General features: G+C 41.8%; 1 protein-coding gene across 2 annotated transcripts in view; it reads right to left on the bottom strand.

Annotated features, from left to right (window-relative positions):
* Positions 1-262: 262 nt before the first annotated feature.
* The window catches only part of MYRFL (myelin regulatory factor like), a 689165-nt gene continuing 662819 nt past the window's right edge, over positions 263-26608 (bottom strand). Inside the window, exons 21-25 of one of the 2 annotated variants that reach the window (XM_069228327.1) lie at positions 18541-18628; positions 11412-11486; positions 9517-9625; positions 1855-1929; positions 263-526 (exon numbers count right to left, since the gene is read on the bottom strand). In XM_069228327.1, the coding sequence (XP_069084428.1) occupies positions 440-526; positions 1855-1929; positions 9517-9625; positions 11412-11486; positions 18541-18628 (434 nt within the window). In that variant the 3' untranslated portion in view covers positions 263-439. Of the gene's footprint in view, positions 527-1854; positions 1930-9516; positions 9626-11411; positions 11487-18540; positions 18629-26608 lie in introns of those variants that run through there. The other variant, XR_011202270.1, reaches the window with a different exon arrangement.

Genomic DNA, 26608 nt, shown 5'->3' with positions numbered 1-26608 from the left:
GAAAGAATTATACAAGTGGTGCGTTTCTCGTGTCTATTCCATCCCAATCAGTGTTTTAACCCCCATGGAGCATGGACATTTCTGAAACATACCACAATGGAATACACTTAATTTTGTTACAATATTTATGTAAAGGACTAGAAATGGCTCCCTATTTTACAATTTATTTGAAATCGATGACACATTTTCTAATATTTACAATCGAAATGTTGGTTCTGTTTCAGAGAATACCACCATTTTACAAGTATGACACAATCTATGCTTTGCCAAACAAAAGAAGCTTGTTTATTTTTTATATTTATATTAGAACCCAAGCCCTGGGACACAATAAACAAGGAAAAATGAGTTACGCCGTCAGTGAAGTTAAAATAAAGATAGCTGGTTCCCACGGTTTTCGGGATGTCACTTTCTGAGAACCAGTTCCAGTGTTGGAAATGTTTTAATTGCATTGTCGATAAAAGAAGAAATAGTAATCTGTAAAAAATATCCCAGCGAAATATGGATCTGTTGAGCAGTTTGCAAGGTCCTGTGGACACAACATAAAAACGCATTATTGGTAATCAGTAATTTGAAATAACATGATATTCTTTGTACTTCAAAATAGTAAGTCATTTCAGTACATATTTAAGAGGAATGCGCACATTCGCCTGGATTCAGTATTGCAAATACAAGTCCATACAATTTCGAGCGTTTTATAGATCCCGTGCAAGGGCTTCAAAGTGCAGAACAGCAACATGAACAATAATCATATGTTCAGTAATTGTACACAAACGTACATTGCCATCATTGTTTTCTCTGGGCAGGAGCCAACTGTAGATAGTAGATGCTATCTTATAATGTACAAACATTCATCGAGGCTTCAGAAAGCACTTACTACACCTATATGAAAACACAGTTGACACCCAAATAAATCTTTTGTAAGTTGTGTAGAGTGTAATTGAGGTGCCTCAAGCCATAACGTTGTCAGGTGTACAGAAAGGGATGTCGTATAATGGAAAATAATATTTAATGAAGAAATTTACGTGGGATGTGAATACATTTGTATGTGGTCTACTTCCTGAGCCCTGTGCTTGCATAATGTGTAAACTGAGTACAGGCACATTCTAGGTGGCAGGGCAATCGGCCTAAGTCCTCAATGGATGTGGATGCCATGTACCTGTTTATTATAGCTGAGAAACACTTGCACATGCATAAATGAGCCACACATTCTATTGTACGCATGTGTGTAAAAACTGTGCACATTATACATGTAGCAAGTTACAATGTTTGCCCTCAACTTTGTGAGTCAAGCACATTGTGTGTTTGCCTCTGGGTAATACACACGGTACATTAATGTGAGGTAAACAAATTCCAAAATAATTTCCCCATGTTCGTAACAAACTTGGTAGTATTCTGGAACAGGCAACCTCTTCTGTCAGACTGGTCCTCACAGGTTTTCGAACTATCGAATTTAGAAATAAGGTCAAGTCATTTCACTAATCGGATTCTTTCGAAGGCGAACAAGATACAGGTCTCTTACCAAATAAATTTTCATACAGATGACAATTTGTAACGAAGACACCAAATATAACAAAAATACAAAAAATATTTGCTTCAATTACAATTTGCTTGTATTTTCTTAGTCAATAAAATTTTGGCATAGCCCGAACTAACAGTTACATTTCTTTTCTATATATTGCTTTTTGCTTGACTAGCGTTTTTTTCCCCCTAATTATACGCCCGGCGGCTACCAATTTTCTAGTTTTTATTTTATCAGTATGACATAAAGGATTAATTACTATAAACGTAAAAGCAAATTAACTTTGCAAGGTTCTCCGCTGGCGCGGGTCTCGTTAGAATATGAAAAGTACTTACTGGTGCTGCTACACGGAAGTGGTATGCGCTCTGAGACAGCCAGGCGACTGGGAGAACCCAGTGATGCTGCAGCCCCTGGGTAAGGACAAACATGACATGATGAGCTGCAAGAATCTGGAGTTCATTTTCAATTAGCCCGTAACTAGGAGATGATGCTGCCATCGTATTTATGCGTCAAGCAAAGGATCATTGGCAAGCCTCCCGAATGGACTCAGAAGGACATCAAAGCTCGACATTATTCAGGTAATGACTGCTAAACTATGGGATGGAGGTTTATGCTTTCAGTTCTATGTAGACATCAAGAGACAATACATATCTGACACATTCACTTCATAAGAAACAGAGCACAAAAGGGGCAGAGCAGTCACATTGTTTTTAACGCATGATTTCCAAGGGTCTTTGACTGCTGCCACCCCTGTTGGTTGCATTGTCACCCTCTAACATCTTGTTTGAAATGTCAGTGTAGTAGGCATCCTTGTGATGTGTATATTTAACATTCCTGGAGAATCAACAGAAAATGATAGGTTTGGTAAAGCAGAAGTAGCTGGGTGAACCCAGGAAGGGATAGCTGTATATTTTGCTACTTCTGTTTGGAAGACAGCCAATGGTGATTTAACGAAGAAGGGCCATGTTTACTGGCGGATGACTTGTGTGAGCTGTGTGATTTTGACTTTGCTCCAGAATGGTCTAGGCATCCATCATTGAATGGGTTTATGTTGATCAACAGAGAATGATTACTACCTATACATATCTATCACGGTAGTAGAAGTAAAGTTGACATCTGATGATATTACCAGGTTGTCCAATCTTCACAAGCGTAGCCCTTTAATAGAGAGACACAAATGTTTGCTGACCTCAGTATCAGATTCTGCTTAAGAATACCCACATTTCCTGAGTGCACAGCATTCAATGCTAACTTGAGACATTCATCATGGTCTGTGGCACTCATAATCTCAGCCAGAGACACAGGGATGGGCCTCGACCTATAAGTGACAATCCATACATACTCCATCTGTAAAACTTTCATTTCTTCCTTAGAAGCCGAGGATGGCAGGACAGATAGTCAGGGGGAGTTTTCACTTCCAGCTTATATTTCAGCATGAAAGAAAACTCCTGCAGCTAAACACCTATTTTTCAATAGTGGATTGGAGGTTAGAAGCTGACCCTTGGAAGAAGGGAATGAGGGTTTTATGATCTGTATACATGGCAAAGTGCTGACCATACACATGTAAATAAAAATGCCTACATTCCCCATATATTTCTGTTTGAGAGAATGATGGCCCGACTAGCATACGCAACAGGAACCCACTATCTGCATGCCTGTTGTTGAAACAGCACCACACCTAGACCTGTGGTGCTGGCATCCACTGCAATTTTAGTTTCCTTAGCAGGGTCGAAATATACCAGCGTGGTCTCTGCAGACAAGGCATCTTTGGTATTAATGAACGCTTCCTCCTGGACCGCTCACCAAAATCACAAAGTCAAGGATTTCATCAGATCTCACAGGAGTGTGAGGCCAGGCAGATTTTTAACAAAATGCCTGCAGTAGTTCACCATTCCCTAATAAAGTCTGCACTTCAGTGACAGAGGAAGGTGTGCTGGAAGTCTTTATATCTTTCACCTTTTTTGGATCAGGGGCCATCTCCAGTGATTTGGCATATATCAAAATGTCATTGGTGGCTTACAGTCCTGACAACACTTCCCTGACCACGTTTTGGAAGACTTCTGCAGCACTTGATATCCCAAAGTTTAGCCACTTAGCACAGCCCAATTCCAGGCGAGTGGAGAAAGTGATGATATACCTCAGCTCTGGGGCTAGCATGCTCTGCTGATACTGTAGGAGGCTGGCCCTCTTTGTAGTGTGCAAAACTAGGCACACTGTGCAGGGGGTCCAGGCAACCACACGTTGATTTCCACAAGCAAAAATCAGATCACCTAATGCTCCAACTTTTGGGGTAGCTGGTTGAGCATTTAGGACAATCTAGGAGGAGTGCTAAGCATTTGTTGTACTCACGGTATCAATAATGCACCACACACACTCATGGAATAACTCAAGAACAATTTTATAAAAATACTTCAGATGTTTATATAATTTTTACGACCAAGATGGCCAAGATATGTTAAGTACTTTTTGAGTTATGATTTTTCAAACTTTTAATAAAGTTAGTCTTTCTGTGCGTAATTACGCACCATAGGACTCAATAGGCAGTCACTTTAAAAAATGAATTAAAAATCACACAGTTGGGTTACCACTCTCTTCTGTTGCAGGATGGTCGAAGCAGTCGGTGGGCACCTTATGCCAGCTGGAGAGCATCGGGGGCCTACCGCTTCTAGCAGGAACAGAGCTGGAATGTCTCTTGGCCTTAGGGGTGGTGCATGCCAGGTCAGGACACTCCTCCTACCCTATGTTAGGTTTCCTGCCTTTGCTCCCGTCAAAAGTGGGGGTTTGCAAAGGGGGATGCCAGCTGCTGCTAGCAGCAGGCTTGGTGGTCGAGTTTCAAGGGCAGTAAGCCCTTTAAGTTCACCCCAGGACAGTGCACATTCCTGAAGGAGGGGGGGTTAGCTCCTCCACACAGGAGAGGCTGGCCTCTTCCCTAAGATTTGTATATTGACTGTCTGGAGGTGGCAGCTGGATAAGACCAGCCAGCAACCATGCCAGATTAGGGTAGCTTTTGCAGGGGGCACCTCTAAGGTGACCCCTGAGTACATTTAAGGATACATCCAGTACTGGCACAAGTTTGGATTTATCATTCTGAGTTGTTTGATACCAAACAACCCAGGATTCAGAGTGGCCATCATGTAGCTGGGAAACTCGTGTTTGACCAGTGTCCAGCACATGCATTAATATGGCTGCTCTGTTCACTCACTATGTCCCAGGATTGGCAAGGACACATTGGGGCCATATTGCTCATGCAGCTATGTCCTCACATATAATATGGAGCACCCTGCCTACTCCCAAACTGAATTTAGCACTTAGTAAATGTAATAGTGTAAACCAGTGTTAACCTATGGGAGACCCAGCCTTGCCAAAGTTCAAAATTACTTTGGAGGTTTTCACTGCCAAGACATGCAAAACACTAATTATACATGCCTTTCTTTTTAAATACCATGCACTCTGCTTTTTTAAGGCCTACCTTAGGGAGGCCTTATAATTGTTGAAAAAGAAGGTTTAGGCCTGGCAAAAGGTTTTTTTTCCTGGCAGGTCAAAATGGCAGTCTAAAACTGCACCCCCAGGCTGCAGCAGCACACCTGAACACGTTTTCCAGCGATACAGTAGTGGATGGGAAAATGTGCTCTGCAGTCCACTAGTAATATTTAATTTGCAGGTCCTGAGTACAGGTGGTATCATATACTAGGCACCAAGAAGCAAATTAAATGATCCAAGTAGGTATATACTAACTTTAACTTAGGGAGTCAACAAGGTCTTTGCCACTGATTTCTGGAGTAAAGTGCACAGAGTCCTAGGATCAACAAAAAAGGTTTCACAATGGAGATGGTAATTTCCATCATCTAATAAAAGTAAATTTATGTATTGTCAGATATTATGCATTATTGGGTCCTTAACAGTACCTATAAAGCCCATTTTAAGAGAATTGAGGCAAAATATAAAACTTGTATTTAAACACAGCATATGGGATATGGATTTAAAAGATTGGATACATGTGGGCTTATGTGGGTTTATGTCTGTCCTTTAACTTTTTTTCATATAAATGTTGTGTAGCCCTTTATATAGGCAAGTGTGGAGCAAATATACTGCAGACATCTGACATGTATGATAACAATGTAAGTGACCTGTAGGTCAGGTAATCATCAATCGTGGCACATTGCAGGCCTCAATTGAAGACTGGCACAAGAACAAATACATTGAAAGCTTGATGTAAATCTGGAGCGACTCTAATGAGTTCGATAATAACAGGATAAAAATGGATTTCTCTCTTTTTTTATTCTTTTTTTATGTCTCTCTTTTTTTATGACTTCTTGCAGTCTATGTTTCTTGTCTTACATTGTGCTGTTTCTGCAATGAATGTTTTTGCCTACCTTCAATTCTATACATTACCACAATTACAATCATTGTGCATTATGTTTGCATACTTCATAATACAGTGAGTTTCATTTTTTAATTATTTTTTGCAGTATTTACTGTAAAGTTGTGCGATAAGTTGTAACTCTTGGATAATTACATTTTAAATATGATCATGTTTCTAATACATTATTTTCAAACACCCTAATAAAGTATTTTATAAAGAAACAAAATAAAGATAAAAATTGTTGGTGCTGCAAGTGTCCAGGTGCTAAAGTCTTCCACATGTTGGTGGAACGCACACAAATCACAGTTTGCTGGCATGACATAGCAAAAAGGACTGATCTGGTGATGGTTTTGGAGTATAAATTGTGACCTACAGTAACTCTATTAAAATGACTTGGAATGGAAGTCACACAGTAATTTTGAGAAGCTTTAGATTCACAGAGGGGTTATGATGGCAAAATAATATTTCTCAGAAAAGGAAAGGATGTGCCAGATACCTGTCTATTGACGAGAGGTTTAATAAAATGTCTAATGTTTTTTCAATTGACAAAGGACTGATTGATAAGGAGGTGATGTTTAATACCATGTGGAGTTATACCATTGATGAGTTTTTATTTTTCTGTTGTTCTCTTTTTCTTGTCTAAAGTATGTATGTTTGTGCCAGTCCTGTAGGCTGGCTATGTTTTAGTCTGTCATCTCCCACTACTCTGTACAATTGTATTCCTTGTGTTTCTTCATTTATATTTTTATTTTAAACATTAACTGACTATATTTATTTTTTTTAATCTCTTTGATTCTTCTCATTTTTAAATGCAAAGTCATAAACTTGCTTAGAACTTAATTTTTTTTTTTTCAGGTATGGTTTCTTTTCATTTTTTGATTGAGGAAATTGTACTAATAAAGTGCTGCTCGTGTTTTTATAGTAACTTCTCACAAGATTCATTTTGCCTGATTTGTTGTTGTACTTTTACAGTCAGAAAGGCATTTTTACACTGACGCCACATAGTGTGGGAATTAGACTGAGATATTGTGTGTGGAAACTTGAAGGACTTAAGTGAAATGTGCTAGAGTACAAGGATGGATCATTTTTGTCTTTTATTTTACAGCAGGAATGGCCCATCACCCTTTGAGTATTTTTGTTCAGAGCAATACGTTTTTGAGCATGCACACAGACAAAAGCACTCTATAAACCTGTAATTCAGAGACAGCAAAATATAGTAAAAATAGAAGAAACGCCCCAGAAACCTTATTGTAATATTTGACATTTATTCCTAAATGTATGTTAATTTTATAATTTTTAGAAAAGAAGTGTCTATCAGGCTATGGCCCTCATTATGAGTCTGGCGGTCTACTGACCGCCAGGCTCGTGGTGGCGGTCCCACCACCAACGGGCTGGCAGTGGGACTGCCATATTACAACAGTGGTGGCACTGCCACGGTCGGACCTCCGACACTGACAGGCTGCTGCCAGCCAGCAGCCTGGCAGTCCTGGTGGTTGTAATCCACCAGGGCAGCACTGCAAGCAGCGCTGCCCTGGGGATTACAAGTCCAAATAACGCCAGAATTCCGTGGCAGATGGGGGTTTTAGGGGGGCCCAGGGGGCCCCTGCACTGCCCATCAAAAATCATTTGGGAAGCGAAGTGACGATGTATGGTGTGTTAAATTTCATCCTCAGTGCCATCTGAATTCGTAAATGTTATTAACCTTTGTAATATGTGTTTTATTCTGATATTTCTATTTATATTTTTAGCTGACAATGTATATTTAACTGATTGTGACTTTTATGGCTCTCTTGAGTCCAATAAAGCATTTTTGACTGACTATTAACATTAATCACAAAACACCTCTAAACGTGATTAAAAATTAAGCACAAGAGAAAGATCAGCAACAACATAAAAGTAGGCGTGTCACTGCTGCAGCGGCAAACAGCGCGTTTCTAAATCTGAACAAGAAAACCTAATGGTAATCAACATTAGAAAAATAATATTGGGTGATGGCGTAATTTTGATAACTTACGAATTGTCTAGACACCAACAAATAATCTAGAGTAAATTTAGTTTTTTATTTTATTTTATTATTGGGCCTGTTTCAATCACATAGTAATGGGGTGCTGACTTGTAGCCTAGAATGGCACTGGCCGGTGTCGCCTCTAAGACTGAATAAAGATTCAGCTATGTGTGGGTAGTTTAACTAGCCCAGATGTGGGCACCTTTAAAAGGCAACATATTAAAACATAATAAATGCCCCAAAGACAAAAATAATTTGAATACTGGATATTTAGGTTTTTACTGTGATTATAATCGAAACCTACAGAATTTGTGTAGTGTAGAAGTGGGGGGTCTACCTCAGTATTAGACTTGATGGTAATTATCCTTCACTTATTTTTTCTTTTATTCGTCTTTGTCCTGCAAAGGTGGACTTCAGCATATACCAACTCACATTTCATGTAGTTCTACCTCATGCTTATTCCTTCCAATTCCTTTTCATTTTTTTATGTGATTTATAAAGTCCACTTCCTGAAACGTTAGACAAAAATGTAAAACATATGCAGCAAATAATTTGCTACTAGTAAGTAGCATAATTAAGTTCAGCTAAGTTGCCTTAATCAAGAATAACTCGTTCTGTTACTTTAAGTGCAGTTCCTAAATAGAAGAGCTTCTTCCAGCACTTTAGTGAGAGCACTCTGTAAAATGTATGCATATCGAGTATTATATAGTGCAATTCTACCTGTAACAGGCCTTAGTACAGAGGGCAGAGTAGCAGGTTTGTGTGCTTACTGATGACGAGCTATATGATCATTGAGGTTGTTTGCTATATTCACCAATGTGCTTGCAACTCTTGAAAGTGGCTGGCTCAGCATAACTAGTTTGTACTGCTGGAGAGCCGTATGGCATGCTTGTGGCCATACATTTAGGGTATACCATGTCATAAATTATTTTTCTTTTCCATTCCCATTTCTTTCTTGTCTGTTATTTCGCCAGCATCAGACAGCCCCTCAGATGTCGACCATACCTTTGTTCACTCACATGTCCTCCTCTCGCCCTCCTCCACACAGCCTTATCACTTAACAATGCACAGTCCTCTCTTTACCTTCCCCACGGCCGTGGTGATAGTGACGTGGCCCACCACGGGGCAGTGGGATGTAATGATGTCCTCCCTGAGCCACACAGAGGAAGGAGCACTCTAGCAGAGCTGCTGTTCTGGTGCTGAAAGATGCTTGGGTTTCTCACTGACAGGGCACCGGGAAACCACAATAAAGGAACCAAAGTCGAGCCTAAGCCACCTTGCAGGCTGGGGGGGCCCAAAGCTGGACTATTGGCAGCATCCCCTCGTCCACCATGTGCATTCCCTGTATTGTACAAGAACGCATACATACAACGTTTCTACCACCTGATATTGACAGTGAAATCACAATATATAAAAGTATAAAGAACCAACTTTGTATGAATTTAGAATCTATCTTGAAAAGACACGAGGGGAAATAGGGGCGTTATCGTAATATAGTTAGGCATTAAGGGTCAGGCGCCCTTTGTCTCATTTTTGTGCAGTAGTTGTGCATATTTTTAAAAGTAGGACTATGTGAATAATTTCGTAGTGGCCATGAATGATCCAGGTTAGTGGCTTACAGTATTTTACCTGTGTTGTTTCCATTGTAGTTTCCCTTTTCCTCCTGTTTCGTGTGCTGCGGTTACAGGTGCTCCCCAGAGAGATTTCACATTGGTAGATAATTAATGGTTCAATTGTACTTCAATGAATAAAAAAAGGAGACAGTCACTGACAGATATTTTCATTACAACAGAAACGCACAGCAATCGGATAATCAGCGATGAAACTGTACAAACAAAAAGCATCAATGAAAACGCTATTTTTACACCTCAGCTTGAGCCAAAACATTGAACTGTTCCCTGTTCTATCAAGACTTTGCAATTGTTCCATGGTCCATCTTTTGTGGGAGGGCATTTAAGCTGACAGGAGTTTTTCTCTGTGCTGAGAGAACATCTGCCATTGGATCCCAAGTATGCTTAGTTCATGCTGTCTAGTGGTGTGGCTCCTATGTCGTGGATGGTGTGAACAGAGTGAGAGCTTGCAGACTATCGACCAACTGCAAGTTAAGATCCAATCCATCCTCAGCAGCACACCAGGGGGCAAAGAACGTCCTCTCTCTAACCCAGCTGAAGCTGCAGAACATGAGACGTTACAACCAAAGCCTTCCTTAACGTGACCACAGACAGCACCTACCAGTGTACCAACCCAGGTATCATACCCAGGTATCTAGACAGGTACTTATCTGAAATAAAAATGAACAGTAACATGATTTCCTATGGGTACTGTATCCACTCATACCTAGACCCATACATTGCTATAGCTAGGATTTAAACCTGTTAATAGATACCGGGCTAAAAAAAACATGTAACCGGTTGGCATCTGAGACAGCTGACACACAGTCCGCTGACCTGGTTTCACACAACTGAATGTCCGGCATGCAGGTGGGTTTATAGCTGTCCTTTTAAAATTGATTCAAATAAATGTTGTGTAGCTCTTAATATAGGCAGGTGTGAAGCGATTATACTGCAGGCATCTGACATGAATAATAACAATGTAAGTCACCTGCAGGTCAATTAACCATCAATCAGGGCACACTGCAGGCTTCAATTGAAACCTGGCTCCAGGAAAAATACATTGAAAGCTTCCCCATTCAACAAAGCCATGTCCCTGAGGTTCTGCATCAATCCCAGCTTCTGCTTCAAAAAGCACCAAGTGACACAGAATTTCCAGGTGACCTCGTATCAAATAAGCATACCCCAAAGTATCAAACCCAGCCTGAGACACACCTTCATCTCCACAGGGAAAACATTTATCCACTTGTATATTGTCATTGGCAATTTTGTGCTCAATGGTCTCCAATGGGCTCCAAAAATACACCCTCCCCATCCTGAAGTCTATCTATCTCCATTGCTGCTGCTCATCTCATCACAGGCCAATGCAGGTTCAAAGATATCTACAAGTTCATATGAAGCAGTGGTCCACACTACCTGGAAAACCCTATTTGCCACTCATCCATGTACCACAAATGGCATGAACTTGATGAAACTGGAGATCCTGGCAGCTATGAAGGAACCTTAACAAGACCAGGCATCTTCATCGAGTACCCAGCCTCCCAATTGAACATCCACTTCAACTAAGACCGTCCCTTGCTCTTAACCTTCATGAAAGACCTCAAAAACGTTGTCTATCCTTATCAACATCTCTTTCTGCCCCTTCAAGTCATCTGCTGTATTTGTTTCCATTTATGTTGATATTATTACTCCTGAGATCTCTGTAAGAGCCCTCTGTGGTTCTGTAACTCACACACATATTGAAAAGTATACCCTGTTTAAGTAATGCTCTCCATGCCTTACCGTGCAGAATCCTCATTAAATCAAAGGTCTCAATAAAATGAATACATGATAGAGTAGGTGGCGACGTCCTCGGTCCCTCCAGCTAGCACTACAAGAGAAGGCAGCAATGCAATGCAAATATTTTCAACATACTTGATTTCCAAAGTGATTCTCACGTTCGTGGGCGTGTATTTGTTAACTGGGATGCTGTAGCTGTAATTTCCAGACCTAAAGGTTAAAAGCAGGACATTAAAACAAGTTTCATCAATTGTGCATCTCGGGAACTATTTTGCTATCCTATAAAAAGGCAAGTAGACACATGGATAGGATACCTGATGAATTGCTGAATAGATAACCAAGGCCCCAATTGTTAATACTGTGCGTTACAAAGATTTAGTCACAACCCAACTTAAAATAGAAACCTCATAAAAGGATTTAAATGAGTGTTGACAACCATAACTATATTTCAGTCTGTTGTTACTTTTTTCTACGATTTAATGGTATGTTGCTAATGGGTACAAAAACGTTTTGAGGAGTAGGTCCCCCATGCGGCCTAAATTCATACATTGGTGCTTGACTGTATTTGCAAACAAGGTGTGTAGGTAATCATCCTACCATCAAAGGGGCTGCAAGGCAGGGGAGAATGTCACAGTGCACACGACTGAAAGCATGACTCAGATCCAACTCACCTTGCCGGAATGGGAGACATTTATTTAGATAGATGTGACAGAAGTGAAAGCAAGTATCCCCTTTGGTTGCTTTATGTGTTGACACCACGGCTACAAGTCTAGTATGCGAGGCTGCTCTTTAGGGCTCTCTGAACAAGCTTCACTTGAGGATGTAATGCAGAAGGCATGGACATTTATCTTCACAGCACCATATTCTCCATCACGTGCTTGCCTCTAGTAGGCCATGATGCCTGCTATGTGTGTTCGTGGAACCCCTGATGGTAGGGCTTGGCCAGAAATTACCATCCTTTCTTTCTTTTAATAAAAAATATTTATTGTTGTTTTGCTTTATGGTACTGCCATCTAATTGCCTGGTTCCTGTCGTTCACAGTGATTCATTCTCATCCTGTACAGCGCTTGAATTTTGAACATGCACTCTAGTTTCATTCACACTTGAGAAGCACACATGCTTTCATGTTCAGGAGTCTGGCTAGCGGTGTCAATAACCTCCTCCTCACTCACTTTAGCAGCTTGAGTGGGGGGTGTCACTGGGTAATTCTGTGCAAAATGAAACATTAAGGTTGTTGTTTATGGTTCCTTTGATGTCAAAGGGAGACCCTGGTCTCCAAGAACCTTATAATTACGACCAGTAGCAGCTGCTGCAGGGGAGGGGGTGTGCGTGTCAGCGCGTAGAGTTGGGGGGCTGGGGCTAATACTCAAAATTTTAAAAAACCTACATGCAGCCTCGGTTTTCTGCCGCTCCTGCCACCTCGATTCTTCTCGTCTTCTTCATCCCCTCCTCGCCCAATCCCAACGCTTCTCTCATGCTGGTCCCAGCATGAGGGAAGCGCCAGGATTGGCTTGAGCGGGCAGAAATGCCGCTCAGGGAGGGAGTGGGAGAATGCACTTGGTCCCCACCCAGATGTGCAACACAGCCGGGTGGAGAGTTCTAAGTGTGCATGTCAGTTTGTCCGGCTTCAGACAGCCGGCAAAACTGACATGCATACTTAGAAGTGCACATACTACTCCTTCTCTCTGGTGATGTGGGGGTGGCTGGCCCCACCCTCACTAAGTGGAAAAACAAAGCAATAGTAAAATACTTTTATTATCACTTTATTTTTCTGCTTTCAGCAGCGGGTTGACGCTCCTCCGCCACAGGGGAGGGGCCGCCACTGAATATGACCTCTTGCAGCTGAAGGATCAGAAAAAGGGCTGGAGGGAAAGAGAGATGACGCGAAGGATGGAGAATAGATGGATAAAGGAATGAAGGGATAGCGGGATAGAAGGGTGATGGATGGACAGAAAGATGAATGGATGGAGAAAAAGACAAATGGAGGGAGGGGAAAAACAGATGTTGGATGGAAGATAGAAGGAAGGTAAGATGGGTGAATGAATAGTAACAAAGATAGATGCAAAAAAATGGGTGGTGGATGAATAGGGGAGAAAGAAAAAAGGATGAAGAAGGATGGAGAGAAGGAATCTTAAAAATATCAGATTGCCCTCAAAGGGAGCATTCTCCAGAACAACTGCTGGGTTCACCTGCATCAATCGCTATTTGGGACATGGTTCACAGTGGAGGAGATTTTATTTTTTTCTGTCTACTATCAAAACTGGTCCCGTGATTTCTCTGCCAGACTCCACAAGACTTTAACCTCTTTTCACTGCACAAGAGCTGCTGTCTGAGAACCGGAGGCTTCATTCCCCAGGCATGAACAACGATGCCACAGGACCCTCGTGGACTAACTCCTACCATGCCATGCTCCCTTAGACTTCTGCTTTGAAGTGCATGCTCGTGAAGTTGCTCACGTTCAGTGATGTAAAGATTTGCAAGTAGCAGATTCATCGGTAAAAATAAAGTTAATGAAATTCAAGTTAACTTGAACGGAGGCTCTTCATGGAGGGTGGGGGGTAAGAACAGCAAACAATGTAGACTGTGTAACCTATGGATGGTCGACTTGAAACATTTATATGCTTCTGTCCAGAACACACAGGCTGAGCAAGATGCATTTGATTAAAAATATTTAAGTACAAAAATGCGAGAACGTTTCGGGAAGCAATGGAAACCTGTTTTCCAAGAAAGACTCACTCAATGTATGTAAAAGTAGTACAGTGTTTAGACTGCTTATCACATTTTCACATTAACTATTTTTCATTGTCTGTTAAATATTCGTTTTTTACGGACTAATGTTTTAGGTTCTGTATTGTTAGGGTCAGCATGTAAAAGTGTTCAGATGGTAATGAACTGAACATGCAAGTGTTGCGGTGAAAAAGTATACTGATTGTACCATTATGCCCCAGTGCAGGTACAAGGATCATGTGTTATGTTCTACCTGTCCAGATTCCTTCTGCCCCCTGCGGCGTCCTTTCTGTCTTCATTGTATTGCTGGTAGAATTGTGTACAGTGCCACCTCGGATCTTGCCGGTGAGGATTCCTGGATTCCTTTGTGTACAGCACTGCCTCGGATCTAGCCGGTGAGGATTCCCAGATTCCTTCTGCCCCGTATCACTGGCAGGGTTTTGCTGGATTGTCAGTTCCTTGCACGTGCATGCGCCCAGAGCACCTTCAACACCATGAGCACTCGCGAGCCATGTCGCAGGAGACACACGCATTTCCTGGTTCTTCTGAATGCGAGTCAGTGCAGCGTGTTCATTTTTGTGAACAACTAGACCGTGTCGTAGGAGACACGTGCACTTCCTCGTTCTCCTGAACAACTAGACTGTGTCAGTTGTTGTCATCTTGAATGTATGTGGGATTTACCCACTGAGGAAATTCACTCCCAAAGTTACATTGATGATTTTTGTATCTTTATTCTCATTAATTCACAGTTAGTTATCTCCACAATGGCTACGACTAAAATGTCACAACCACCTACCTTCTTGTCTGATAAAGGGGACCCAATCCTGCCATGGAAACATTGGAAAGATTTATTTGATTCATATTTGATAGCGATTGGGGGGTGAAAAGTTTTCTCCAGTGAGGAAACAAGGTGTTCTTTTACATTATTTACTTGTGGAAGGCAGGAACATTTATGACAGTCTCGAAACATTGCTATTTGGTGGGGCAGAAGGGGAACTGAGAGATGTTTATAAAATGTCTGTAACAATGTTAGCAGAACATTTTTAATCTAAACTTAATGTTGTTTTAGAGAGACGTAAACTTTTCGCAATGGTTCAAGGGAAGACAGAGTGTGTGGGGAATTTTGTTGCTGCCTTCTGTTCATTGGCACGTACCTGTGATTTTGGTGACATCACTGATTCCCTCATTCGAGATCAACTTGTACACTGTACTAACAGCAGGCGTGTCCAAGAGAAACTATTAACAAAAAATCCTGACCTGAGGGAAGCAATTGCCATAGTTGAGGGAATGGAAAGTACCAGTAACTGGATTAAAGAGATGAATGACCAAGAAACATGTGGTGCCCCTAGTTCTGATATTATAAAGATGCCTCATGTTCAGGATGAGGTTTTAAAAGTAAGCATTGACAATAAAGCATCTGCTTCTCCAAAGGAAAGAGGAAAGGAAAACAAAGACACAGGGGCATGGTGTTACCGTTTTGGTAATCCAGGGCATATAGCTAATAATTCAAACTGCTATGCTAGAAACTCAGTATGTAGGAGGTGTGGGAAGAAAGGCCATTATGCAAGAGTTTGTAAGGGTGACAAGCAATGGAGTGTGGATTCTGTTACAGAAAATGTAAACAAAATAATATTTTGTGTTTAACCCGATGTTAACCAAGTGGTGGGAAATATTGAAGCTGTGGATGAAGGACCAATCATTCTGCCTGAATGCTTGGTTGAATTGGACAATAGGGTCGTCAAAGTTTTAGCGGATTCGGGGTCTCCCTACACCATGGTGGGTGATAAAAATTGGCAAGTGATATTTGCTGATGAGTATGGTCCTCTAATGGAGCCTGATATCTATCCAGTAAGTTATGGAGGGACTAAAATTGATGTAGTAGGATACAAGGTCATGAGAATTCAATTCCAAAACAAAGCAACAGTTGGTAAAGTTTATGTGGCAAAGCGGGGGATAACCTTTTAGGCAGGCACCATCAGCGGGACATGGGTATCAAGTTGGATCCCAACTCCGCTTGTCAAGTCATGGTGGTGAATTATGAAAATACAAGCTTTGACATTCTTAAGGAATTTCCCACAGTTTTTAGTGATGAATTGGGGTGTTTGAATGACTTTGAACATAGGCTTATACTCAAGAGTAATGCCATTCTCTCTGTACACTAGGTGAGAAGAGTTCCCAGATTGATGATGGAACCTCTTAAGAAGGAACTGAGCAGATTACTGGTTTCAGGAGTAATTGAGGAAATTGAATCCTCTGAATGGTTGGCTCCAATTGTTTTAGCACCTAAGGAGGGTGGGAAACAGACTCGTATGTGTGTAGACCTTAGGGATCTCAATAAGCACATATGGGTGGATCGCCAACCTTTATCCAACATTTCAGAAGAGTTGTCTGGTTTGGGAGGATCCAAAATTTTTAGTGTTTCTGATCTGTCATCAGTCTATCACCAAATTGTTTTACATCCTGAGTCCAGACATCTGACTTCCTTTGTGACACCGTTGGGAGCATACCAATTTCTAGGGATACCATTTGGGCTAGTTCGGCAGGCGCTTGCTTCCAACGCATTATGAAAAAGGTTATAGGTGGAATTTCTGGTATTTTGTTCTTTCAGGATGATATTTTGGTGCATAGAAAGACTTTGTGTGACCATGATAGGATTCTAAGGGAGGTGTTGAGTAAACTGGCTTTGTCAGGACTGACTGTGAAGAAGGAAAAATGCAAGTTAAGGGTTTCTGCTGTGACTTGTTTTGGCCATACTATTTCGGGTGATGGTATTAAACCCAAATTGGAGTTGGTTGATTCCATTGTCCAGGCACCTGAACCAAGGGATAAGGACGAGGTCAGATCCTTTCTACGCTTAGCCGAGTATTACTCCAAATTTATTGCAAATTTTCAGAGTATAGTTCAGCCCTGAGATCACTTTTGAAGAAAGGGAGTTAATTCAATTGGTCGAGTGATTGTATGACTGCTTTTGCCTTTATTAAAGACAGTATTGGTCAAATGCCACCTGGGGGCATTTCAATGTGTTTGCAAAAAACATTTTGTACACTGATGCAAGCATTAATGGTTTGGGAGCTGTTTTGGATGGTGAGGAAAAAGTAATTGCTTTTGCTTCCCAATTTCTCAAGGGGGCAGAACAGAACTATTCGGTTATAGAAAGGGAGGCTCTTGCGTGTACACGGGCAATCAAACATTTCAAGTTTTACTTGTGGGGTTTACCTTTTGTTGTAAAAAAAAGACCATAGACCTCTCCTCCAGATTTTTTCCTCAAAGAAGTGTGAAGAATTAACAACCAGAATAAAAAGATGGTGGAGGGTTTGATGGAGTATAATTTCCAGGTGGATATATACCAGGCTCAAAGAATACTGTGGCAGATTTTTTGTCAAAAGCTTCAATCGATAGTGAGAATGAGGTGGAGGATGGTTGTGTGATCAATTGGGTGAGAGAAGTGGCCATTTCTGAAGAAGAGTGGAGGTGTGCAATAGAGCAGGGCACCGATAGGAAAGTACTTGAGGAGTTTATTGTGAAAGGGTGGCTGGAGTTTAAAGATGTTCTAGACTCTCTGAAGGGGTTTTGGAATGTAAGAGAAGAACTTTGTTTTTGTAAAAATTAGCTATTCAGAGGTACCAAGACTATACCACCTATAGGTGTGAGGGTAAAGATAATCAACTTAGCTCTTGAGGGCCATATGGGCAGGAATTTAACCAAATCAAGGCTGAGGGAAGTGTACCGGTAGCCGGGCTTGGATCGTGAAGTGGAGACTGTCGTGAAGGATTGTGTATCCTGTGCACAAAGTGATAAGAGCAAGTCTGTGGTTAAGGCTCCGCTTTCTCCTGTGGAGGTACCTGAAAGACCTTGGCTTGATATTACCGTACCTGTTAGTATTCCACGATCCTTAGCCGATGGCTGCTGGTAAACTGCAGATGACAGATTAACTAATGGAATCTGTGTAATTGTAATAATACCTCATCTGCTGTTCATAAAATGTGCAAAATTCAGACTCACCTGTGACCTTTGCTCTTAGAACTCCATAGACCCCACGTGAGTCAATATGAATTGCTAACAGTAAAGTCCATCACTAAACCTAAAGCCCTTCAAAGTGGCTGGCAGATCAGGGCCTTGAAAAGCAGCGTTTCCGGTAAAGTTATAAATAGAAAATGTTGCTAAGGAAAGCGACTAGTCTGAATTGTTCTGGCCAAGAATGCTCTCACTGGAGGGCAGATACTGTGAAATGTAATCAAATCTAGTGTAGACGTTTATAAAACATATCTAGGCAACTATTTCTGAAAGTTTGTTTCTCCCTCGTACGAATTCCAGTAGCAAGAATGTGTACAGAGAGAGATAGTTTAGCCTGAAAGAGAAACGTTCATATGAGCACGCAACTACGTTTTCAGTGCGAATAGATGTATTGTTGTCACTTAATCAAATTAGCCACTAGAGTGCATGAATCTAGGAGCTGTTGAGCACTGATCTAGAACACGTTCTATACATATGTCAAATGTTTAACTTAAAAGTTTTCTGAATAAAATAGTGTACTGACCCACACTGCATGCTTTTGATGCAATAGCGACGGTCAATTATTTGTTGATTTTCAAGTATCTGGATGGATCTAATCGATGTATCGATCCCTGTAAGGCCCAAAGCAGAGTCACTGAAAGATGGTTTTAGCTGAATAGGGAAATCACAGCTTTTCAAAACTACTAGAGCTTCATCTGTCATGTAAACCAGGCAGAAGTTGAAAAGGTTACAGAACAAACAGAAGTAATTGTCAAAGTTAAAACAAAAAGCCAGACTTGTTCTGCAAAAAATACACACAGAATATGTATTTGGGATCTTCGATCTCAAACAGCAGATGGAGCAACCATTAAAGCAAGTGAGTAACTAAACATAGATGCAAAATCAATTCAGGCTGATGATGACTCTGTTCTGGCTGCTAAACCTTCTGAATCCAAACAGATAGAGGCAAATGTAACCACAGACAAGCTTATTAGTGATAAAGGGACACTAATGTAACTGATGACCTCAGAATAACTGAGGGCACATACTTACTGGAATATAAGCCTGGGGCAAACCTTGTGGGGTAATAGAAAGGAAATTAAGCACGATAGGTTCACCAGCTACCTGTGATGCGACATCGCTTGGGCCAAAAGCACAGAGTCCTTGAAGTCACTTTAAGAGGGAGCAGAGTATGTCCAGCGAGTTAGCCAGCCCGTCACGCACTGAATTCAATAGGAAAAAAGAACCCACGCACAGGTCTTAAAAAAACGAAAGACATATTAATTTCATCTCAGTTGCCAAAAATAATAGCCCAAGTGCTTTGGTGGATGCTCGAAATAATACTAGCGGGACCAATAAAAAAATGTTTTACTAAAGTTGTAAATCAAGAGGCAGATTTGATATCTTTAGCAGGGGCGACATTGTTATACGTCTGGTTGGACACACAGCATTGAGTCACTTATACTCTAAACATATGATTTTGATCCAATACCTCCCCCGGTAGACCTTTAGAGAAATGAGGTAACAGTGGTCACTTGTTCAACCGATTAATTTGCAGAATACATATATGAAAGAAGATATATATTAGAAAATTGTAGTTTTTCAATTTCAAGAATACTCACCAAGCGCCATCCCTCACTGTTAGAGAAAATGGATGCACAAAAGAATATGCTACTCCAAAATAAAGTACAGGTCAATCCTAAAAATTGCATTTCTATCTGAGAAGAGTACGCAAAAATTAGATTTGGGCCTTTTACTAGTTTATGAACAAAAATCGGGTGCAAGATGTGCCCTTACAGATGCTGAGGAAAGACTGTGGTTGGATACCTCTGTGATCTCAGTGAAAGCCTCTTAGGGAAAGGAAAGCTTCAGGATCTTTTGTGTCTGTTCATGGTGTGGTGGGGGTGGGGAGAGGGGGTGTCGAGTGTTTTACAGGATTTTGAAGTGCTAAAACTCTGGATGGAATTAGAAATTATATTTTTGCATGGGGCCTGGGCCATTGATGAGTTCCTCTTCTGGGTTACATAACATTTAGGAACTGCAACAATGATCCTGATCTCACATAACTTGAAACCAATATTTCATCAATTTATGATTTTGAAAATTAAAAATGAGAGGATGAACCATCATTATTATTGGTAATGGCACTTGTTAGAAATTGGGTCTCTAGTTGGCAGAGGTATGCTCCCTGTCCAAGTAGGGACCACAATCCTACTGAGGGTAAGTCAGATACACAACCTAATTTAACCTGTGCTCACCGTCTGTTAGCTTGGCACAGAGCAGTCGGGCTTAATTTAACAGGCAACGTGTAAAGTATTTGTGCAACATTTAATTTAAGTAACAGAGTGAAAGACACCACAAAAAAGACTCCACACCAGTTTAGAAAAATAGAGAATGTTTATCTCAGTAAAACAAGACTAAAACAACGAAACAAAAATCCAATAAGTCGAAGTCAAGATATGATTTTTTAAAAGATTAAACGTAAAATTGTGTTTAGAAGTCACTAGCAGTCAAAAGTTCATTGAGGTCACGAGGGCCCAGTGCAAATTCAAAATCAAGGCTGACTGCGATGAAGGGTAGGTCGGCTACAGAACCCACAGAGGGCTCGCTGAAACAATACATTTAAGGGAGCAAAGTGTCGACGTCGAGGTCATGATGCTTCAGTATTTTCACATAGTCAGGTCACTGCCTCATTGTCAGGCTCCACTGAAGTGAATGCGATGCGTCATCAAGCCACGCAGAGCTTCGCTGTCGAGCCATGCAGGTTGTAAATCCGCAGTCATCAAGCAGCCTCTGTGTTGGCATCTAGAGAGCGATGCAGCGCAATGCATCGGTTTTTGCAGAAATCTGCTGCAGAACCCACTTCTGAGGCCCAGGACCGGAGGGGGCACCTCAGGCAAGGGTAGGACTCCCAGATGACAGAATACAGCAGCAGCAGGAGAGTTGTAAGCAGTCTTTAATGTCACTGAGACTGCAGGAGAACAGGGGGCAAGACAACAAGCCGTTGGAGAATCTTGGGTTCAAGGATGCGGAGAATGGGTCCAGTCCTTCTAACTGCAGGCAAGAAGCAGCAAGTCAACACAGCAAATAAAGTAGCAAAGTGGCAGTCCCGCCTACAGCACAGCGCACAGCAAGCAGTAGGCCAACTCAGCAATGCAGTTTCAGAGTGGCAGTCCTTCTTTGCAGAATGTCTTTGGTTCCAGTAGAGTTCCGATTTGGTGGGGTTAGGGGTCCAGTACTTATACCCAAATGCGCCTATGAAGTGGGGGAGACTTCAAAGAGGCCTTTGAAGATCACAACGTCCCTGCTCTTCCTTCCCTGGCTCCAGACACTCTACAGGGGTTTATGCAGCCCTGTGTGTGAGGAGAGGCAAAGCCCTATTCCGGTGTGTCAGCTCCTTCCCATCTAGCCCGAGAAGAACAATCAGCCTGGTGGTGGGCTATCAGGATGCAAATATCACACCAAAGCTCCCTCAAGTGTGACTGTTGAGAGGGAATGCACAAAGTCCAGCTATCATCTACCCCAGACATGTATTAAGAGACAGGCAGAGGAACAGAATGGTTAAAGTCCGAAAATGCCAACTTTCTAAAAGTATCATTTTCGGACTTTTAAAATCCGATTTCACCACAGGTTATGATTGTAAATTGTGAGTCCAAGGGCACCAAACTCCATATTTCTATCTTTTCCCAATTGAAAGTTACACAAAGGATGCATCAGGGTAACCCTAATGTTAAACTATGGGAGAGATAAGCCTTGTAGTAGTGAAAAACGAATTTAGCAGTTGTTCACTACCTTAAAAGTACGTGTCAAAACTTTTAAACAGACTGCACCCTGCCCTTGGGGCTAACCAGGGCCTACCTTAGAGGTGACCTATATGTAATAAAAAGGAAGGTTTGGGCCTGGCAAGTGGTTGCACTTGTCAGGTCGAAATGGCAGTCTAAAACTGCACACAAAGGCTCTGCAGTGGCAGGCCTTAGACATGTTTGACAGGCTACTGTAGTACAATCAGTGCTGCAGGCCCAGTGGTAGCATTTAATGTTAAGGCCCTGGGCACATACAGTGCACTTTACTAGAGACTTACAAGTAAATTAAATATGCCAATTGTGGAGAAGCAAATGTTGCCATGTTAAGAGTACAGAGCACCTGCACTTTAGCACTGGTCAGCAATAGTAAAGTGCCCAGAATCCTAACAGCCAGCAAAATGAGACAGAAAAACAGGAGGTCAGAGGGCAACACATTAGGAAGACCATGCCAAGGATGCCAGGTCTAACAGAGCTTGAAAGAGGAAAGGTTAAAAAGCATTGTATACATTAATAGAAAAATTCAATTGATACCCTAGAAGCGCTTTTGTGACTGGAGGGAGAAAAATAGGGAATCCCTCTAGCTTCTATACAGGTACTTTAATTTAAATCTAATGATCAATCCTATTAAGGATGAATTTGTGTTTTGGCAATATTCAATATGAGACATTGCAAAACAAGAAAGAAAGATGCCTTAGGACAAAGTTTGCTCTCTTTTCTGCATGACTTTGGAGTTTAAGCATTAAGGCACTAAACGGACACTCACATGTCTCACACCCACTCTTCATTTGAATATTGTACCACAGATCTTGGTACAATGCAGATCAAGGCTACTGAAAGCCCTTGAGCTCTCTGGAGCTGCGGATAATGTGGTTCTGCAGCTCAGAACTCAAAAAAATAACCATGGGCCTAATGTCAAAAAAATGATTTAGAAGTCCCAACCCCTTTATTACAGACTCTGGACGTCTACCCATTTCAAAATTGGTGTGGACACTTCAGGGGAGCAGGCAGCCATCCAGGGGACCACTGCCTGCTCTCAAGGAAGTTTTCCAAAATTGACAACGTTTTTGTTTCTAAACAGCCAGGTTCCTTTAAGGAACCAGGCTGTTTAAAAAAACAATAAAGTATTTTTTTTTGGAGAGCAAATGCAGGGATGGTGGTTTGCTGTCCCTAGAAGGCCACCATTCCTGTGCTTGTAGCCAATCACAGGGAAGAAACTGCCTAACTAATGTTTCATAGGCAAGTCATTCAGAAATACCAAGTGATTCGGTATTTTATGATTAGACCTATTTGTTCATAGCTCAGTTTATAAAATCAGTCTTTTTAGAAATGGGGTCTTTGGTTGGCAGTCAGGTTTCCCCCTGTCCAAGCACGGACCCTCACTCTAGTCAGGATAAAGGAGAATCACACTCAGTTGGCACGAGCAGGCATGCTTAACTCAGAAGCAATGTGTAAAGTATTTGTATCAACACACACAATAATACACACAGTAATGCAGTGAACAACCACAAAATGACACAACACAAGTTTAGAAAAGTAGTGAATATTTTATCTAAATAAACAAGACCAAATATGACAAAATTCCACAATACACAGTTAAAATATGAATTTAGCACTTAAAAGTACAAAACTAGTGCCTAGAGGCATAAATGCTGCAAGTTGGTATTAAGTGGTGTAGTGATGGAGTCGTTTCATACAATGCGACGCCAATGGCACAGTTTACAGAGTTGTTCGACCCCCAGGTACAGTAACTTAGCAAACAAGAAGAAAATAGGCCTGCGCATGGAGTTGGGGAGCGAGGCGTCACTGGATCTGATGCAGCGCTGATTCCGGTGCTATGGGGCAGAAGGGCAGAGGCGTCGGGCAGCAGCATTGGGTCCTTACTGCAGAGTGGTGGAGGTAAAGCAGTGTCAATTGCGAAGTCGGTCCCTTCATTCCGGGAGGTACGAACTCCAACGAAGTCACGATGCTGCGGGGCAACCTCATGGGGTTGCGATGATGTCATAGGGCTGCTGGCGCTGCAATGGTGTCGGATGTCACAGACGTCGGACTTACGACACTCAGAAGTCAGCGAAGTCCGGCTGGATCAGCAGCTGCAGTGATGCGAAGCCTAAAGGGTCATCGCACTTCTGCGAGGTCCATGGCCTTGGGGCAGGTGTCGTCGTGGTTCTGGGCAATGGCATTCTTTACGAAGTCGCATGGCATTGACCAGCGTCATTGGACTGTTTTTTCTTCAGAAGTTTCACTTCCAGGGGCCTGGAATAACACCCTCTGGCAAGCTAGAGTCCACAGCAGGTAGACTCAGAACTGGATGGTGAAGACGTTGCTGTCCCTGAAGCTTCAAAACAGGAAGCAAGCTCAACTCCAAGCCCTTGGAGATACCTCTCAAGCAGGAATGCACAACAAAGTTCAGTCTCTGTCCCCTTACACAGGCAGAAGCAGCAACTGCAGGATAGCCTAACACAGCACAGTCACAGGCTAGGGCAGCACGTCTCCTCAGCTCTTCTCCAGGCAGAGGTTCCTCTTGAGTCCTTGAAGTAATTTAATTTTCAGGGGTTTTGGATCTAATACTTATACCCCTTTCTGCCTGTGAAGATGGCAAACTTCAAATCAAAGTCTCAAGTGTTTATAAGATCCTTTCTTGTGCAGGCCAGGCCTCAGCCACACACCAGGGGGGTTGGAGACTGCATTATGTGAGGGCGGGGACATCCCTGACAGGTGTGTGTGACCCCTCCTCCCTCCACTCTTAGCACAGATGGCTCATCAGAATATGTCCCAACCCCCTTTGTGTCACTGTCTAGAGAGAGGTGCAAACAGCCCAACAGTCAAACTGACCCAGACAGGGAATCTACAAACATGCAGAGTCACAGAATAATTTAAGCAAGAAAATGCCTACTTTCTAAAAGTAGCATTTTCAAACTAACAAACTAAAAACCAACTTCACTAAAAGACGTATTTTTAAATTGTGAGTTCAGAGACCCCAAACTCCACATTTCAATCTGCTCTCAAAGGAAATCTGCACTTTAAAGTTATTTAAAGACAGCCCCCATGTTAACCTATGAGAAAGATAGGCCATGCAACAGTGAAGACTGAATTTAGCAGTATTTCAGTGTTAGGACATGTAACACACATCAGTACATGTCCCACCTTTAACATACACTGCACCCTGCCCATGGGCTAACTAGGGCCTACCTTAGGGGTTCCGTACATGTATTAAAAGGGAAGGTTTAGGCCTGGCAAGGGGGTACACTTGCCAAGCTGAATTGTCAGTTTAAAACTGCACACATAGACACTGCACTGGCAGGTCTGAGCCATGTGTACAGGGCTACTAATGTGGGTGGCACAACTAGTGCTGCAGGCCCATTAGTAGCATTTGATTTACAGGCCCTGGGCACCTCTAGCACACTTTACTAGGGACTTACTAGTAAATCAAATATGCCAATCAGGAGTAAGCCAATTTAGACATACATTTTACATAGGAGCACTTGCACTTTAGCACTGGTTAGCAGACATCAAGAACCTGGGAAGCAGAGGCAAAAGGTTAGGAGAGACCACGCCAAGAATGCCAACTCTAACAAGTCTGAATTCATAAAAAGTTGGCAAACAATTTGTAACCAGTTTTTGCAACTGTAATCTTTGTACATCAGCCCATGGAGCAGTGGGTCAAATGCAGCACCTGGCCCAGTGGGCAAGCATCAGCTCTTTTAAAAAAATGAACTTTACTTTTGGGATGGTAGACTCCAACCTTTCATTCTTCACTGTATTCAATCTAACATCATCTCAGAGTGGTAAGGGTACTTCCCCCTATAAACAAAAAGGCGCCTGTAACTGACCCGATCAGATCTAGGCACACTACATTAATGGATGTCAAGGCCAAATAACGGGTCTCCACCTTCAAACTACTTACCTTTCAGTTCAAAAGGGTTTCATCCAAACACAGAGATCCTTGCTGACACCTCAGCAATTTCTCTTTTAGTTGAAGATACATTATGTGAAAGAGCATCAAATTAAGGGCCTGATTTAGTGTTTGGCAGAGAGGATATCCCGTCTGCCATATTACGATGTCCATAGCGCATAATGGAATTGTAATATGGCGGATGGGATATCCGTCACGGTTGTGATGGAGTAATCTCAATGCCAAACTCTAAATCAGGCCCTAAGCCTCTTTTGTGTACTTCACATTCACTTTTGACAGTGTAGATAGAGCCCTACTCAGGTCCTAAAAGGAATTCACAGGAAATCCCTGTAAATTTAATATGGAGTATTCAGCAGTTGTGTTCGAATATTAACTGGGCGAAGGTCAAGTGTGCAACAATTCAACAGTCACAAAGATTTGGCCACTTCATGGGCTTAACCAGGGAGTGCGTTTTTGCACCAATTTTATCTAATCAATGCTAAGCTGATCTTGAAAACCTCTCAGTGAGTCAGTCAAGTTTTCTGAAGTTGGTTAACCAATGTATTACATCCTTGTAGGATGCTGATGGTCATGTTCTATTGAGACAAAACAAGAACTAGTTTAAAGAAATTATAATTAATTAAAGCATTTGCACAGTAATGCAAGATGGAGAACATGGTAGTAAACCTACACACATAAAGGTGATAATCTATGGAAGAACGATATGCAAGGCACACAGAAGCTACACAATAAAAGAGTTCAGAGATTGCCTTGCTGTAAATACTTAGAAGTTTGGTTGAAGAAAGGGGAGGATGTCATCAGCACCTGGCAACACTGAAAACAAAAATCAATTCTATCTGTTGTACTATGTGCTCACTAGCTATGAAAATAACAAATCCATGTGCAAAGCTAATGTT

Source organism: Pleurodeles waltl, chromosome 4_1, assembly GCF_031143425.1.
Source record: "Pleurodeles waltl isolate 20211129_DDA chromosome 4_1, aPleWal1.hap1.20221129, whole genome shotgun sequence".
NCBI classification, from domain to species: Eukaryota; Metazoa; Chordata; class Amphibia; order Caudata; family Salamandridae; genus Pleurodeles; species Pleurodeles waltl.
Note: the sequence above shows the minus strand (reverse complement) of the source record. Positions and strands in the feature narration are given on the sequence as shown.